The sequence below is a fragment of the Phoca vitulina genome, unplaced genomic scaffold, assembly GCF_004348235.1.
Source record: "Phoca vitulina isolate PV1807 unplaced genomic scaffold, GSC_HSeal_1.0 scaffold6, whole genome shotgun sequence".
NCBI classification, from domain to species: Eukaryota; Metazoa; Chordata; class Mammalia; order Carnivora; family Phocidae; genus Phoca; species Phoca vitulina.
Window position 1 is genome coordinate 51,951,047 of NW_022589709.1, and position 17,840 is coordinate 51,968,886.

The 17,840-nt window shown below is 35.6% G+C and overlaps 2 protein-coding genes and 1 pseudogene across 5 annotated transcripts in view; all 3 read right to left on the reverse strand.

Annotated features, from left to right (window-relative positions):
- ANKDD1B (ankyrin repeat and death domain containing 1B) overlaps positions 1 to 2,170 on the reverse strand; it is a 64,004-nt gene extending 61,834 nt beyond the window's left edge. Inside the window, 1 exon segment of the mRNA XM_032403553.1 lies at positions 2,147 to 2,170. Coding sequence (XP_032259444.1) covers positions 2,147 to 2,170 — 24 coding nt within the window.
- A 2,797-nt stretch (positions 2,171 to 4,967) lies between these two features.
- LOC116631947 lies at positions 4,968 to 6,013 on the reverse strand (annotated as a pseudogene).
- A 524-nt stretch (positions 6,014 to 6,537) lies between these two features.
- Positions 6,538 to 17,840, reverse strand: part of POLK (DNA polymerase kappa) — a 66,400-nt gene continuing 55,097 nt past the window's right edge. For all 4 annotated transcript variants that reach the window (XM_032404177.1, XM_032404178.1, XM_032404180.1 and 1 more), the window contains 5 exons: positions 12,865 to 12,961; positions 10,253 to 10,424; positions 7,687 to 8,643; positions 6,819 to 6,861; positions 6,538 to 6,637 (listed from right to left, as the gene is read on the reverse strand). In XM_032404177.1, coding sequence (XP_032260068.1) covers positions 6,553 to 6,637; positions 6,819 to 6,861; positions 7,687 to 8,643; positions 10,253 to 10,424; positions 12,865 to 12,961 — 1,354 coding nt within the window. In that variant the 3' untranslated portion in view covers positions 6,538 to 6,552. The remainder of the gene's footprint in view (positions 6,638 to 6,818; positions 6,862 to 7,686; positions 8,644 to 10,252; positions 10,425 to 12,864; positions 12,962 to 17,840) is intronic.

Sequence of the window (17,840 nt, forward strand, 5' to 3'; positions counted from 1 at the left end):
TTGACCCCAGAACTGACTCACCCTTTTACACACACACACACCACGTGCGCGCCTAAGAATATTAGGAGAGCATTATCTATAAAAATGCACAAGATGGTTTAAAGAGAAATAAACTAATGAAAGCCGAGAAATGTGTTGGATGAGATTAGGCAACTGATGAGGACTTGACAAAAGGAATGAAAAAAAGTGGGCATTTTCTTTTTTTTCTTTTAAAGATTTTATTTATTCATAAGAGACAGAGAGAGAGAGAGGCAGATGGAGAAGCAGGCTCCCCATGGAGCAGGGAGCCCGATGCAGGACTTGATCCCAGGGCCCTGGGATCATGACCTGAGCCGAAGGCAGACGCTTAACCATCTGAGCCACCCAGGCGCCCAGAAGTGGGCATTTTCAAGAGGTCCTACAAGGGTAGACAGAATTCAATAATAGACAAGGGTTTGGCGTAGCTTGTGTGTGTATACACACATATATAATGTATGTATATCTATGTATATACACACACATATAATGTATGTATTTCTATGTATATGAATGTATTCTGAGTTTGAAATCATAATAAACTTAAGAAACTGGGGTTAGAAGTAAAGGTTTAACACTATTTGCCTCTGAATTTTCTTCTGTCTCTCTGAGCAATAATGAGGAAATAAGACTGTTATTAACAGAAAAGAAGAAAAGACTGTCATAGATTACCTCACATTTGTAAGGAGAACAGTTCAATATTACGGTTTGCTTAATAAATAGAATTATGTTTCTAATACTCACCATAATAACATTTTTTTTTCTTGAACAACTGTTAATCCAACTGTTTTGCTTTGTATTACAAAGCAAAAGTGATTATCCCTTAATTATACAACAAAACGACAGTTTTTGCTCCGGGAAATAAACACCATTGTTCTGTGAAGTTCACTAAAATCTTACCAGCACCAGGTATGTTCAAATTTAGCACTACTTTTCAAAATGGAATATTACTTAAAAGAAAATCAGCACTAGGCACCAAGTACAGTTTTCAAAATGGAATATTTCCTCAAAAAGCATTTTTTTAGCCTTAGGTTAAATAGTATGTTTTGGAGCCTTCTTCCAAATACTTCCAAGCCACCCCAAAAGGCCATAGTAATAAAACCTTTATAACGCAATGTTTCATTGTCCTCATAGAGAAATAGGAGCACAAATGAGTGACTGATCAGTTTTTCCAGAGGGCAGGGACCCTCTCCTGAGGGTGGCCCCTGGGCTGAGTTGAAAGATGAATAGTTGTGTATGGTGGGAAAAGAGAGCGTATGTCCAGGAAGCACATTCTGGACAGAGGGAGCAACTAAGCACCATACCAGAAGGAAGAAATAGCTTGGTCTATTCGGGAAACTATAAGCTATGCAGTGTGACTTGATTGGCCTTGAATGCCAATCATGATATGTGGACGTTAGCTTGTATTGGCTTGCAAGAGCAGATTGTTAAATTTTCAGGAATTTTGTGTACTGGCTTTTTATTATGATTTTGGTCACAAATGTACAAGAGTATATAAAATATATATGTACAGTTTAAAGAATAGTTTTATGGTAAACCTTTATGCAGTCAACCACCCAAGAAACAGAACACTGTCAGCATCCCAGCAGCTCTATGTACCATTCCCCAATCACATTTCCCTATCTCCCCACAGAGGAAATCATTATTCTTTCAGGACAATAACATACTTGCTTTTCTTAATAATCTTATTTCATACATAAATCCTTAAAACAATAGTTTTAACTGTTTTGAACTTTATATAAATGTATTCATGCTGATGGCATGCTGACTTGCCATCTATGACTTACTTTACTCCAGATTGTTCGTGATATTCATCTACTTTCCTTTTTTTTTAAGATTTTATTTGAGAGAGAGAGAGAGAGAGTGCGCGGGAGAGTGCATGAGTGGGGGGAGGGGCAGAGGGAGGACAAGCAGACTCCCCACTGAGCAGGGAGCAAGATGCTGAGCAGGGAGCAAGACGTGGGGCTCCATCCCAGGACCCTGAGATCATGACCTGAGCTGAAGCCAGACGCTTAACCCACTGAGCTACCCAGTAGATATTCCTCTATTTTCTTTCTTTTTTTTTTTTTCAGGGGAAAGCGCAAATGCAGTCTCCCACTACCACAAATTATGCAGTCGAGTTTCCCACTACTTTCTGATTAACTATTTCCTCCATTTTTACCACTGTGTAGAATTCTCTTGCTTGAATATACATGAATATACAATGGTAGAATTAAATTAATATTTATTTTCCCTTTTTTTGCTATTACAGCGCTGATAAGAGCATTGTTGTACATACTTCTTAAGGAACATGTTCAGTAGTTTTCCCAAGACATTATATCAGGGCTCTGGAAGGAAAAAAAAATTATATTTTGTGATGAATTTTTAAAAAGGACCATTTACAAAGGTGTGGGGAAACACAAAAGATGCTGTAGCACCCCAAAACTAATAAGAGCAAGGCTCTGTTGCCACCCCTAGGCTGAAGGGGTAAGGGAAGGAAAGGATCATCAGAACCTGAAGAGAGGGGGCACCTGGCTGGCTCAGTTGGAAGAGTGTGTGACTCCTGATCTCAGGGTCATGAGTTGGAGCCCGACATTGGGTGCAGAGATTAAATAAATAAAGCTTAAAACAAAAAACAAAAAACAAAAAAACTGAAGAGATAGGAGAGAACACAGTATGAAAAACTTGTGACCTTTGGTCAAGGGACCTAACCAGCTCTAGATGATCATATAATAAGGTACATGTGGGAATAAATACCCAACTTCATCTTGTTTTCTCCCTGAAATCTGTAGTGGTTCCCCCATTGCCATAGCCCCTTACTGGACATAAAGCAGGGTCAAGGGTCAAGAGTAAATCTGGAGAGCAAATGGAAGATAACCAGCAAAGGTGTTTATTTAGGAGTGCAATTGATGGGTTGCTAAATGTATACATCTTCAAATTTACCGAAGAAAAGCAAACTGTTTTCCAAAGTGATTGTCTTCAAAGAAGAGTCCACATTGCTCCACATCATCACCAAAATTTAATAACATTGGATCTTTTCATTTTTGTTAATCTGGTAGGGATGTAATGATACCTCTTTGTGGTTTTTTCATTTCCCTATTACTAAAATGGCTGAGAATGTGTTCATGTTTCCTGGTCATTTGGATTTCCTTTTATGTAAAGTGACATTTAAAGTCATTTGGTCAAATTTCTACTAGCTATTTGTCTTTTTCTTACTAATACATAGGAGTCATTTATATCTTCTGGATTACATATTCTGGATCTAGTTTTTGGCCAGTTACATGTGTCACAAATATGTTGTCCCAGGTGGTTCCCTGTATTTTGACGCTCTAAGTAGGTAAGATCATAGGTGCTTGTCCTTTGCAGTTTTGCTTTATTTCCTAAAAATACCCCAAAGCAAAATCATAATAAAAAGTAGATGAGTTGGGTACATTAGATAAAACAGAAAAGAATGTGGATAGAATTCTGGGGAAAGAGAATAAAAGAGAATCAGAGGTGGTAGAAGAGCAGAAAAGTAAGGAAACCATTTTTATTGGCTAAAAGATCAATTAAACACTTGCAATTTTATTTTAAATTATTAAATATTACTAAATAACATTCAATTAAATGAATCATCTAAATGAAAATAATTTCATATTTACTCTAAAGTTGAAAACACAATAAAAATAAATCTGAGGCAAGATAGGAACAATTAAATATGATGCTATTAACTTTTCAATACATTAAATCAGCACTTCACTGAACTTAATTTTATAAAGAATTTAGATATGTAAATCACACAATCAAGACCCACAGCTCTACAGTTCTGAATTTGCCATAGCATATGATAATATTAGGCCTAAAACTGGCATGCTAATAAATATTAAATCTAACTTTATTTTTTTTAAAGATTTTATTTATTTATTTGACAGAGAGAGAGACAGCGAGAGAAGGAATACAAGCAGGGGGAATGGGAGAGGGAGAAGCAGGCTTCCCAGCAAGCAGGGAGCCCAATGCAGGGCTCGATCCCAGGACCCTGGGATCATGACCTGAGCCGAAGGCAGACGCTTAACGACTGAGCCACCCAGGCGCCCCTAAATCTAACTTCAAACAATCTAATTATTTCAAGTCAAGTTACCACTTTGGCCAAAGGCTGTGTAAGATCCTATTTTAACCTATTTCTAAAATATTATGTCTTCATAAATTTAGATAATGAGTTATAAAATATGAAAAGTAGGAAAAGAGAAAACAAAAATATGAGACAAAAATTTCAGTTCCTTAAAAAATAATAGAAAGTGGTCCCATCTTCATGTTTCCATTAAATAATTGTTTTTTGAAAAAAAATTGTATTAATAGCACAAAAGTATTTGGATTAATTACTTAAGCTAATTAGTGTTAAGCTGTCTTCTTTCACGAATATTAATAAAAATGTGATAGAAATATAGCTAAGATAAATGAGATGTCTTAATACACACTAATCTTTTGTATTGCACACTTTTCTCTGAAGGGTTATAATAAAAATAAAGTGAGAGTACAATTTATCCTTTTTTATAGATCTGTGTAAAGTATAAACATAACTCTCAAGAAATGAAATACCACCATTTTAAAGTCCTACAAAGAAATTTAAAATACCTTGAATCTTAGACTAAATATTTTGTAAAGTGAACCATGTGCTTATTCATAAGATAAAGGAATTCTAAGAAAGAAAAAAAAATCAAATCGATAATCCTATTTTAAACAATTCTTTTAAACAGAAAATAATACTGTGATACTATTTTCCTGAAGGTAACAAAACTTTCATCCCTGTTCTGACAAGCTAATATTCTTCATAGAACTTATAATTTTTTAAAAGATTTTATTTGAGAGAGAGGAGAGGTGAGAGAGAGAGAGTTCTCAAGAGTGCATGAGTGGGGGGAGGGGCAGAGGGAGAAGCAGACTCCTGGCTGAGCAGGGAGCCTGACTACCACTTAGGGCTTGATCCCAGGACCCCAGAATCATAACCTGAGCCAAAGGCAGACACTTAACTGCTTAACTTGACTGAGCCATCCAGGTGCCCCACACAGGGTCTCTTTTCAAGAAGTTCATGATTCACCCACAATACCTCAATTCTCATGACACCTCCCATCAAGGCAGAGAATGAGGGCAACAAGGAGGTGACAGGTCCTTGCCGTGAGAACTATTTATCGGAGTCCACTCTCGGTGAGTCAGTCCCTGGAAGGTGGGTTCAGTGTTTGGAGGCAGGGCCGCTGGCTGGCTTAGCAACTTGTCCACTATGTTGATTTTAGCATCGTGCTTCTCAATATCCTCATACAGAGTCCAGGACAAGTCATGCTGTAGCTTGTAAGCACCAAGGAAGTCATGTGGACAACCTGTCCCCCATTCTTTTGGAGAAATAATAGAAAAATACTGCTGACCACTCTCCCCTTTATAAAGGTAGCATAAATGTTGCCAGGTTTTTTGTTTGTTTGTTTTTACTATATTACAAGCTATGTGGTGCAAGTCAGCATCTTTGTGAGCATCTTCCAAAACCTTCCTGGCTTATTCTAGTAAATGTTGGATTTGCTCAGCTATGACCGTCAGTTTGTTGGTTGGCATTTGCTCAGATTAATTCATCAGCCTTCTGCACCTGCTCTGCAAGTCCCACAAGGTCTAAGGGGTCCCTGGCCCAGTGGGTGTGGTAGGGGCTCACCAGGGCCAGGCTGCTGGGGGTCAAGGTGCACTCCATGAGGGCTCCTCCCCAATCTGTCGCCGGCTGAACTCTTTGGTTTTCAGGGACCTCCTCCGTCTGCCCCAGCTTTGTAGCATCCACCATGTAAACACCTGAAACCTCCCTACCACCCTCCCCAATAAATTTTAATTATGAATGCTCATGAGGTATCTGAAGACAGTAGGATCTAAAATATGAATATACAAAGTTGTAGAAGTTACTAAAATAAATATAGCAGTCCAGTACCAACAAAGTGGTTAAGTGCTGAAAAAAAAAATTTTTTTAAGATTTATTTTACTTATTTTAGAAAGAGAGAGCATGAGCAGGAGGAGGGGCAAAGGGAGAATGAGAGAATTCTCAAGCAGTCTCCCCACTGAGTGCGGAGCCCCACTCAGGGCTTGATCTCAGGACCTGAGATCATAACCTGAGTGGAAATCATGAGTCAGATGCTTAACCTTAATCAACTAGGCCACGCAGGTGCCCCAGTACTGAAAAATTCTTATGCTAACCTAGGTTTGTGTGAACCTCTGAGAGCCCTTATAAATATGCTTTTATATTCACTATAAATAAGGAAACAAATCACTTTCGATTCCATTCCTAATTTCTCATTTTAAAATTATCTTTAACAGGACTGATTTTCGGATTGATGTATAATAGAAGTGAAATTCTCATGGTTATCCAAAAGGTGTTTACAAAAGTTAATTAGAACATATTCCAAATTCATATAAAAGAAATGTCATTTGGGGAAGAATTATTGCACTTGCCTTTCACTACATGAATCTATAAACTTAATGAAGAAGAAAAGATTCATTGATTATAAAATAAAAAGTTTCTATTAAGAATAAAATGTTCAATGATAAAATGTTCAATGTTCATTTAAAAAATACATCAAGAGTGTGTCTGGGATTGTTTGGTTTTGTTTTCTTTGATGCTGAGTGCTTTGTCATCAATCCTGGCCTGGAATAGAAAAGAACACACAGTTAAAATGCAGGAAGATATTTGAAAAATGTTTTATGCATCATTGAGTTTTTTAAATTTTACTTGATTTGTAAGAGCAAATTTTAACATCACCTAAAAATTAAACCTCAAAATATAACAATTTTATAGCCAGCTCTGTTAAAACTCAAATTAGCCATACCTTTTTGGTTTTGTTGCAGTCTTCTGAACTCTGCCTGAGTTATCTTTAGTGGAAGAAAAGTCAAGAAATGCCATAATGAGCAACATGAAATAATTAAAAAGCTGTATAAAAATCTAAAAAGTTAAAGCTGACTGATTAGAGATAATAAAAACTTCTTTAGTACTACGTAGTTCATATTTAGACACATCAAAAACTAACTTTATTGCATAATTTCTTTGTAATTTACTTATTTTATGGTATTGCACTTAATTTTATTTTTGAAGTTGGGCTAGAGTCAGACTACCAAAAAACAACTTAAAGAGGCTTTCTGGCTGTGTGATTATGTTAATTTACCACTGGGCCTTAGCAAAAGTTCTCTGAAGGAATTTCTTTCTTTCTCTTTTTTTAAACTGAAGTATAGTTGACACACAATGTTATATTAGTTTCAGGTGCACAACATAGTAATAGAACAAGTTTATACACAACATAGTAATAGAATAAGTTTATACTCTATGCTGTGCTCACCACAAATGGAGCTCCCATCTGTCACCATACAGCACTATTACAATACCATTGACTATATTCCCTAAGCTGTACCTTTTATCCCTGTCTTAGTCATTCCAAGGGAATTTTGCCTTTGATTAGATTACTCGGCTCCCAAACTTTCGAGTTCGTTCTGTGCTAAATCAAGCCCAGAACAGTTTTGCCAAAATTTAAAATCTAATGGCTTCAGTTAATTCTAACCTATGCTAAGGTAACTAACATTTCCCTAAATGGCAGCATACACAACCTCTCCCTTTAATAGTATGTGCTTTAGATTTAACAACAATCTTAATTTTAATAAAACATTCCTAGAAAATCGAGTTCTTTAAAATGACTGCAAACTCACCAGTATTTTTGGTGCTTTCCCTGGGTTGGTTAGCTAGATTAACTTTATCCTTTCTCAGTTCCTGGATAATGCCTTTATTTAAGCATACATCCACATGCACATTGAACAGGGTAAGATCTGAAGTCTTTTGTTTTAGGTTACAAACAGGACAAACTAGAGCTTGGTCTGTTATCACTTCATGTAAATGAGGCTGGGAGGATTCTTGCCAACTTAATGACCCAGTATCTTCCAATGAAACAGTAGAGGAAGAATTGTGACAACGTTCCTCAATATTAAATGATTTGCTTGGAAGACTAGCATATTCCTCTTTGCTGTGCTTATCACTTAAACCGTCTACACTTTCTGCTTTACGTGGGTTATCTTCAGTCTCTACTAGCTCTATACAATCCACTGAATTGATTTCTGAATTCTTCTGATGGGTTTCATAATCCTGCTTCTCATGGAGTGAGAAAGAAGGATGTACATTTTCTTTCTTGTTAACTTCTGTAGAAGAAGCATGTGAACATGAGAACACATTGGAATCTTCACTGATCGAAGGTCCATCAAGACATGCATCTACATGTTTATTAAAGGCTTCCAGACTGATGCTTCTTTGTTCCCTAAAGCAAATTGGACAGGTAAATATCTGAGAGTTATTTGAACTCTCCAATGTTTCTAAATTCTCATTCATCTTCTTCTTTAAAACTTGAAATGAATGTGATGTCTGTAAACTTTGTTTATCCACAGCTTCACATTTAAATGTGTCTTGGTGGCTCCATTTCCTTTCTGATCGCTTTTTATCAAAGAAACTCTTCTTATGAGACATTTCTAGAGGTTTTAGAAACTGATCTTTGTCCGTTTTCTCTAGTATATACCCAGTGCCTGACAGAGTTTGGTTTCCAGCCTGTAAGAAGCCAATAATGCTCCTTTGTTGGTGTTTCTTGTCTTCTTCATTGGGAAAACTGGATAACCGTACACCTAAATTAAACCAACCGCAATTAATTTCTTAACAAAGCCAATTCACTCATAATGCATAACAATATTTTGCATAAAATTATTGTGACATATACACAAAAGGATGTTTAGAGAAAAATAAGCAATACTACATATTTTCTGAATTAAAGTATACTTTTTCAAAATGGGTACTTTGTATGAAATTTACCTTCCTTTATAAAACTGGGTATCACTAAATAGTATCTGTTGGAGTTGGCATGATTATATAAGTCTTTCAATTAATATCTGATACAAGATACCATTAAATACCAACTCTAGCCCTTTTTTCCCAGTAGCCTTTGTTTTTTAGAGCAATTTTAGGTTCACAGCAAAAATGAGCAGAAAGTATAGAGTTCCTACATATCCTCTGCCCAGTATATAGCCTCCTCCAATCAACATCCTGCACCAGAGTGGTATGTTTGTTACAACTGATGAACCTATGTTGACACAACATTAACACTCAAAGTCCATAGTTTTTATTAGGGTTTATTCTTGGTGTTGAACATCCTATGGATTTTGATGTATTTAATGATATGTATCCACCATTATAACATCATACAGAATAGTTTTTACTGTTCTAAAAATCCTCTGTGCTACCTATCCTTGATCCACTGATCTTTTCACTGTCTCCACAGTTTTGTCTTTTCCAGAATGTCACACAGTTCAAATCACACAGTATTTAACCTTTTCAAATTGGCTTCTTTCACTTAATAAAATATATTTAAGGTTCCTCCATGTCTTTTCATGGCTTGATAGCTCATTTCTTTTACGCACTGAATGATATTCCATGGTCTATCCCAGTTTCCATTTACCTACTACTGAAGGACATTTTGGTTGTTTCCGAACTTTGGCAATTATGAATGAAGCTGTTATAAACATCCGCTCTTTAGCTCTCTCAATCAACATACTTTAGTCAATCGATTTCAAGTGTGTGCTATGTTTCATATATGAAAGTATGGCTAATGATCCACTCTTGGCAGTAAAGCTGGCATCTGGAGAGCTTATCCATGGACATCCTCTCACCCAATTCACTTTAGAAACTTGGTTTGTTAATTTGTTTGTTCACCACGCCGTGGCTGCAGATATGGTTTTATATTGTCACAAACCCTTATCTGTAATTCTGAAATCTAAATAGCTCTGAAAATTGTAAGCAACAAATGGTAATTGATGACTGAACTGATGTGAGGCTATTTAGGGTCTTTCAAACCTAGTGTGAATATTTTCTTGTTTTGCTACAAAAATATTAATGTGTTTATCATGAGGTGCTGCCTCAGATACCAAAGATATTACATAATATACTCAATATGTACTATATTTGTTTCCTAAAATCTGAAAGGTTTTAAATTTTGAAACATACCTAGCCCCAAGGATTTCAGTCAGTAGGAAGGAAAAGAACAACTGTAATTGGTTCTTATAGGAATTAAATTAATGAGTATGGTTTCACATACATCAGGTTTTAAGAATTAAGAAAAATGTCAGCATAGGTACAAACTCCTAAACAGGTTTAAGAAATAAAATGAAGGAGAGAATATTTCCCAAGTTGATTTCTTTGGGAAAATCTAGCAGATTTAAGGAAAAACAAGAAAGGGCATACCCATAAGTCTTAATCTCAAGGGATGTGGAAAATCGGCATCAATTTCTGTTCTTAGCAATTCTCTAGCAATAGCAAATATTTCTTCTGCAGTAGAAACAACAGATGAAACTGTAGATGCACGAGTTTTCACTTCAAAATTTACATTCTTCAGTTTAATGGTAATAGTTCTACCCTATAACCAACAAAATACATTGTTATATACAGTTTTCTAAATTCTAGAAAAAAGTTATTTTGTAGGTTAGAAAAAATTCAAAAACATCTCTTACATACACACAATACAGAAGTATAATCAATTATTGATGAAACATGGTAATGAAATCTGTCAAAAAGAATAAATGAAATATATAAGTAATCTAAAAATCCCATTTTAGCCCATAATTATTACTCCCCTACCCAAATGGATTTTTATAAAAGAACTTTTTATATAAAAGGCAACATTAACTGATCACTTTTCTTTTTACTAAATCTCTTTTAGAATTCAGTACCTAAAAAGAGAGGAAAAAAGCTTCTTAAAGGGGTCTCCATTAAAAGGGTCTTGCAGACAGCTCACACTTACTGTGTGTCTACTACATGCCAGATACTATGCTAACCCATTTACATGTAAGAACTCCCTTTGCAGTTATGGTTTAATGGGTACAGAATTTCAGTTTGGGATAAGGAAAAAGTTCTGGAGATTAATAGTGGTGATGGCTGCACCATATGAATAAACTTAATGCCACAGAAATGTAATTTAAGAATAGTTAAAATGATAAATTCTTTTTTTTTTTATTTTTTTTTAAGATTTTATTTATTTGCGAGAGAGAGAATGAGAGACAGAGAGCATGAGAGGGAGGAGGGTCAGAGGGAGAAGCAGACTCCCCGCCGAGCAGGGAGCCCGATGCGGGACTCGACCCCGGGACTCCAGGATCATGACCCGAGCCGAAGGCAGTCGCCCAACTAACTGAGCCACCCAGGCGCCCTAAAACGGTAAATTCTATGTTACATATATTTTACTACCTCCTGGAAGTTCTGAGAGTGGGCTGACTTACTGACTCACTTCCAAAGAATAGAGTACAGGAAGGGAAAATAGTAACTTCATAGTGGAGAAGCCTGGCGGACACTAACTTAATCAGGTGACAAAGGTTACTATCACTCGTGATACCTTGTGGCTATCCTATACCTTGAAAGGATGTAATGAGGACATTTCACCTCTGGTATTCTTTCTAAAACTCCATAACCCTGGTCTAATCATAAGAAAAATATCACCCAAACCTAGAAGGAAAGACACCTGGCCAGGTGTCTCCTTAGGGTACCTGGCCAATACTCCTTAAGACATCAAAGTCATGAAAAACAAGGAAATACTGAGAAACTGTTACAGATTAGAGGAGATAAGGAGACAAGACAACGAAATGCAATGTGGTTCCCTGGACTGAATCCTCAAACAGAAAGAGGACATTAATGGAAAAACAGGTAAAATCCAAATAATGTCTGGAGTTTAGTTAATAGCAATGTGCTAATGTCAGTTTCTTAGCTTGACAAATGTACTATGACAACATGGCTAAAATAATATAAGATGTTAATAATGAGGAAAACTGGGTATATCAGAACTCTCTATATTATCTATACTACTTTTCTGTATATATGAAATGATTCTAAAATCACAGGTTTATTAAAAAATTTTTAAATCAACTCTCTTTATACTCAAGGTGTCATAGAGAAGGATAATAAGAAATATATAGGGGAGGGTACTAGAAAAAAAAAGAAATATAGTTACATAGATATCCCATTTTTTGTAATAAACTTTGTTGTTTTCTGTTTTTTGTTTTTTTTGTAATAACCTTTGAATACCTTTGTATTATCCTCTGTAATAACTCCAGCTCTGGTTTCAGAGTTTGGAAAATACTAAATATGGATTGTTGTGAGCGGAGATTATAAAATAGAAATTTAAAACCTTCCAGGTTTTGTTCTCAATGTGTGAAACAACCTGGAACAAGGGCCTTGAAATAAAATGCTTATTCTAGAAAATCATTGTCTACCTGAGAAAAACATTAAAGGATGGTTGGAAAGATATTTATAATAAGTAAATATAGTTCTAGAGAAATCCTTACCTTTGCCTTATTCTCAAATGTCAATATAACTCTGATTTTGAACTTATTCAAATGTACTCCTGAAGTAGTATAAATTCTGGAATTATACTGGAGCCAGCCCACCCTTGTAAGTCGCTTCTTCGTCTAATCATCTTACCATAGGCCTGAATTACAGGTCAGAACAGAATTTGTCTCTATTGGGAATGGGGAATAATCCTTTCTAATGTTTCTCAATTTGTACTCAAATACAAAATCTAACTCTTCCTTTCGGGTAGCATTTTATTATTAAAATTTTTTTAAACTAGGGGCGCCTGGGTGGTTCAGATGGTTAAATGTCTGCCTTCACCTCAGGTCATGATCTCTGGGTCCCGGGAATGGAGCCCCACATTGGGCTCCCAGCTCAGCAGGGAGTCTGCTTCTCCCTCTGCCTCTCCCCCCTCATGCTCTCTCTCTCTCTCTCTCTGTATCTCTCTGTCTCAAATGAATAAATAAAATCTTTAAAAAAAATTTTTTTTAAACTAAGAACACCACATCAAAATAAAGTACCTTTAGTCCTTCTTTCTGCAGATCTTGAGCAAGTTCACTGCAAAGTTCCTGGCACAAGCTATATTGTTCTTCTGCTTTACTTATCTCACTGAATGTCCTAGAAAGACAAAAATGATTTTGGTGCACAGAGTAAACTATAATTCAGGATAGTTTAGGAGTGATATAGTATGTTAAATAGCCTAGCATCAAGTTATATTTTCTGCAGTACAAAATAAAATTTTCAGATGAAGTAAGATATAATTAAGTAAAAACATCTAAAATCTACCTAAATAATGGAAGATCATTTGTAGTTACACTGATTACCAAAGGTACATTTGCTTTATTTATAATATTTTTTAAAAAGTTGATTAAAGTCTGATATATCACATCAATAAGAGAAAGTATAAAAACCATATGATCATTTCAATAGATGCAGAGAAAGCATTTCACAAAGTATAACATCCACTCATGATAAAAACCCCTAACAAAGTAGGTTTAGAGGAAACATATCTCAACATAATAAACGCTTTATATGAAAAACCCACAGTTAACATCATTCTCAATGGGGAAAAACTGAGAGCCTTTCCTTTAAGGTCAGAAACAAGACAAGGACGTCCACTCTCACCACTTTTATTCAATATAGTACTGGAAGTCCTCGCCACGGCAATTAGACAACATAAAGAAATTAAAGGCATCCAAAGTGGTAAGGAAGAAGTAAAACTTTCCCTATTTGACATGATACTATATATAGAAAACCCAAGATTCCACCAAAAAACTACTAGAACTGATAAATGAATTCAATAAGGTTACAGGATACAAAATCAATATACAGAAATCCATTGCATTTCCGTACACTAATTATGAAACAGCAGAAAGAGAAATTAAGAAAACAATCCCATTTGCAATTGCACCAAAAACAATAAAATACCTAGGAATAAACTTAACCAAAGAAGTGAAAGACCTGTACTCTCAAAACTATACAACATTGATTAAAGAAATTAAGATGACACAAATGGAAAGACATTCCATGCTCATGGTTGGAAGAACAAATATTGTTAAAATGTCTACATTACCCAAAGCAATCTACAGATTAAATGCAATCTCTATCAAAATACCAACAGCACTCTTAACTATAGGGAACAAACTGAGGTTTGCTAGCGGGGGTTGGGGGGTGGGGGGGTAATTGGGTAATGGACATTAAGGGGGACACTGATGTAATGAGCATTGGGTGTTATATGCAACTGATGAATCATTAAATACTACCCCTGAAACTAATAATACACTATATGTTAGCTAACTTGAATTTAAATAAAATTTCAAAAAAAAAAAAAAATACCAAGAGCATTTTTCACAGAACTAGAACAAACCAACCTAAAATTTGTATGGAACCACAAAAGGCTCCAAATAGCCAAAGCAATCTTCAAAAAGCAAAGCAAAGCTAGAGGTATCACAATTCCAGATTTCAAGTTATACTACAAAGCTATAGTAATCAAAACAGTATGGTAGTGGCACAAAAATAAACACACAGATCAATGCAACAGAATAGAAAGGCCAGAAATAAACCCACAATTATATGGCCAATTAATCTTCAACAAAGGAGGCAAGATTATGCAATGGGGAAAAGACCGTCTCTTCAACAAACGGTGCTGGGAAAACTGGACAGGTACATGCAAAAGAATGAAACTGAACTGTGTTGTTACACCATACACAAAAATAAACTCAAAATGGATTAAGGACCTAATGTCAGACCTGAAAACATAAAAATCCTGGAAGAGATCACAGGCAGTAATTTCTCTGACATCACTCACAACATCTTTCTAGATATGTCTCCCAAGGCAAGGGAAACAAAAGCAAAAATAAACTATTGGGACTACATCAAAATAAAAAGCCTCTGCACAGCAAAGGAAACAACCAACAAAACCAAAAGACACCCTATGGAATAGGAGAAGATATTTGCAAATGACATGTCTGATAAAGGGCAAGTGTCCAAAATATATAAAGAATGAGACAACTCAACACCCAAAAAACAAATAATCCAATTAAAAAATAGGCAGAAGACATGGACAGACATTTCTCCAAAAAAGACTTACAGATGGCCAACAGACACATGAAAAGATGCTCAACATCACTCATCAGGGAAATGCAAATAATGAGATATCTATGAGATATCACCTCATACCTGTCAGAATGGCTAAAATCAAAGACTCAAGAAACAAGTGTTGGCAAGGATGTGGAGAAAAAGGACCCCTCTTACAGTGTTGGTGGGAATGCAAACTGGGGCAACCACTCCGGAAAACAGTATGGAGGTTCCTCAAAAAATTAAAAATAGAACTATCCTATGATCCAGTAATCACACTACTGGGTATTTACCCAAAGAATTTGAAAACACTAATTTGAAGGGATATATGCACCCTTATGTTTATTGCAGCATTATTTGCAATAGTAAAATTATGGAAGCAGCCCAAGTGCATCGATTGATGATTGGATAAAGAAGATGTGGTATATATATATATATATATATATATATATGTATATATTATTCAGCCATAAAAAAAGAATGAAATCTTGCCATTTGCAAAGACATGGAGGGATCTCGAGAGTATAATGCTAAGCAAAATAAGTCAGTCAGAGAAAGCCAAATGCCACATGATTTCACTCATATGTGGAATTTAAGAAACAAAACAAACAAAGGAAAAAAAAAAGAGACAACAAAAAAAATAGACTCTTAACTACAGAGAACAAACAGATGGTTACCAGAGGGGAGGTGGGTAGGGGAAACAGGTGAATAGGTGATGGGGATTAAGAGTACACTTATCTTTAAGAGCACTGAGTAATATATGGAACTGCTGAATCACTATATTGTATACCTGAAACTAATATAACACTGTACGTTAACTACACTGGAATTTTTTTTAAAGTTGATTAAAGTCACCAACAGATAATGATAATGCCCTCAGAACTTACAATACATTATGGTATATGTGTATATGGACTGCTACAGAGGATTATCTTAAGAAAGTATATAGGAGAACATTATTCTAATTACTGTACATATATTTTTTGGAATAGAAGTATCTTCAAGTAGATGTAAGGGGATGGTTCCTGGCACCTATGAAGAGTTGCCTAATAGACAACTGGAAATGGAGGGCTGGTAAGATTAAATGTAGAAATTTGAATTCATCTGCACAAGGGTATTGAAAGAATGCAAGAGGTCATATTAACATAAAAGAGGAAGATGCTAAAGAGAGATCAAACCCTGAGCAGATGACTATTCAGTGAAGAGTCCCCCTTATAACTCTAACCCCAGCTACCCAGTTCTCCTCCAACCAATGTTTCCAGCTTCCTATTCATTTAAATTTCTCCAGAATATTCTTTGTATAAGCAAACAAGCAAACATTTCCCCTGCATTTTTTACATAAACAGAATATTAGACACATTGTTTAGCACCTTCTTTTCTCAATTCATCCTGGTGAGAGTTCCTTATGAATAAATAATTCCCTCATTTTTATACAGCAGCCTAATATTCTAATTTAAAGATGTAAGATCATTTAACCAATCCTCTATTTTTGGAAATTTAAGTTACTCTCTATCTTTTGTTATCATAAAAAAATATAACAAATAACCTGATATACTTATAACATGACATATGATTACACGTGTGGAATGAATTCCTAGAAAAAAAGCTGTGGGATCAAAGTGCATGTGTATCTGTGAGTTTAACAGACATTGCCAAAATGCTTGCCCCCTGTGGTAGGTAAAATAATGGACCCCAAAGATGTCCAAATCCTAATATCTCAGAACCCAGTACATTACAGGATAAAAGTGACTTTGCAGATATGATTAAATTAAGATGGAGAGATTATCCTGAATTGTCCAGGTGGGTCCAATGTAATCCCAAGGGTCCTTATAAGAAGACAGGAGGGTGAGAATCACAGAAAGACAAAATGCTAGGTTTGAAATGGAGGATGGGGCCATCAGTCAAAGAACATAAGCAGCCTCTAAAAGTTTTTGGTAAGAAAATAGATCCGCTCCTGGAGACTTCAGAAGGCTTGCAACCTTGCAACACCTTAATTTTAGGACTCCTGATTCAGAACTGTAAGAGAATAAATTTGTATTGTTTTAAGCCACTAAATCTGTAGTAATATGTTATAGGACCAATAAAAAACTAGTATACTCCCTCCAGAGTTTATAGCTATTTCACTCCCATAGTCTGGCCAATAGAGTATCTTTGCCAACCCATTAGTGAAAAAGGCTATCTTGAGAACCTTCAATCTGTATTTCTTAAATTATAAAAAGACTGGGAATATTTTCAATGTTTCAAGAGGCATTTGTACTTCCTTCTTTGTTAACTAATTAGATCTATAGGTTTGCTGGCCCTTTCTCCCCACCAACCCCCAGTATAGTTTCCTTTCTGTTTTTTTTTTTTTTTTAAGTTTTTATTTAAATTCCAATTAACATACAGTGTAATGTTAGTTTCAGGTGTACAATATAGTGGTCCATCGCTTCCATACAACACCTGATGCTCATCACAAGTGTCCTCCTTAATCCCCATTACCTATTTACCCATCCCCTCACCCACCTCCCCTCTGGTAACCATTAGTTTGTTCTCTAGAGTTAAGAGTCTGTTTCTTGGTTTGCACCTCTCGTTTTTTCCCTATGCTTGTTTCTGTTTCTTAAATTCCATATGAGTGAAATCATATGGTATTTGTCTTTTTCTGCCTGACTTATTTCACTTAGCACAATACTGTCTAGATCCATCCACATCATTGCAAATGTCAAGATTTCATTTTTTGATGGCTGAGTAATATTCCACTGTATGTATAGGTGTATATATATATATATATATATTAAATATTAAATAGGACAGTACCATCTCACTTTTAGAATCTTTTCCCCCTCTTTTCCTTTGAGTGTTTTTATGTAAATCACAGCCTAAAACAGCAATGTTTATCAAAGTCATTTACTGAGTATGTTGTCTTGTAAAAGTCACTCAGCCT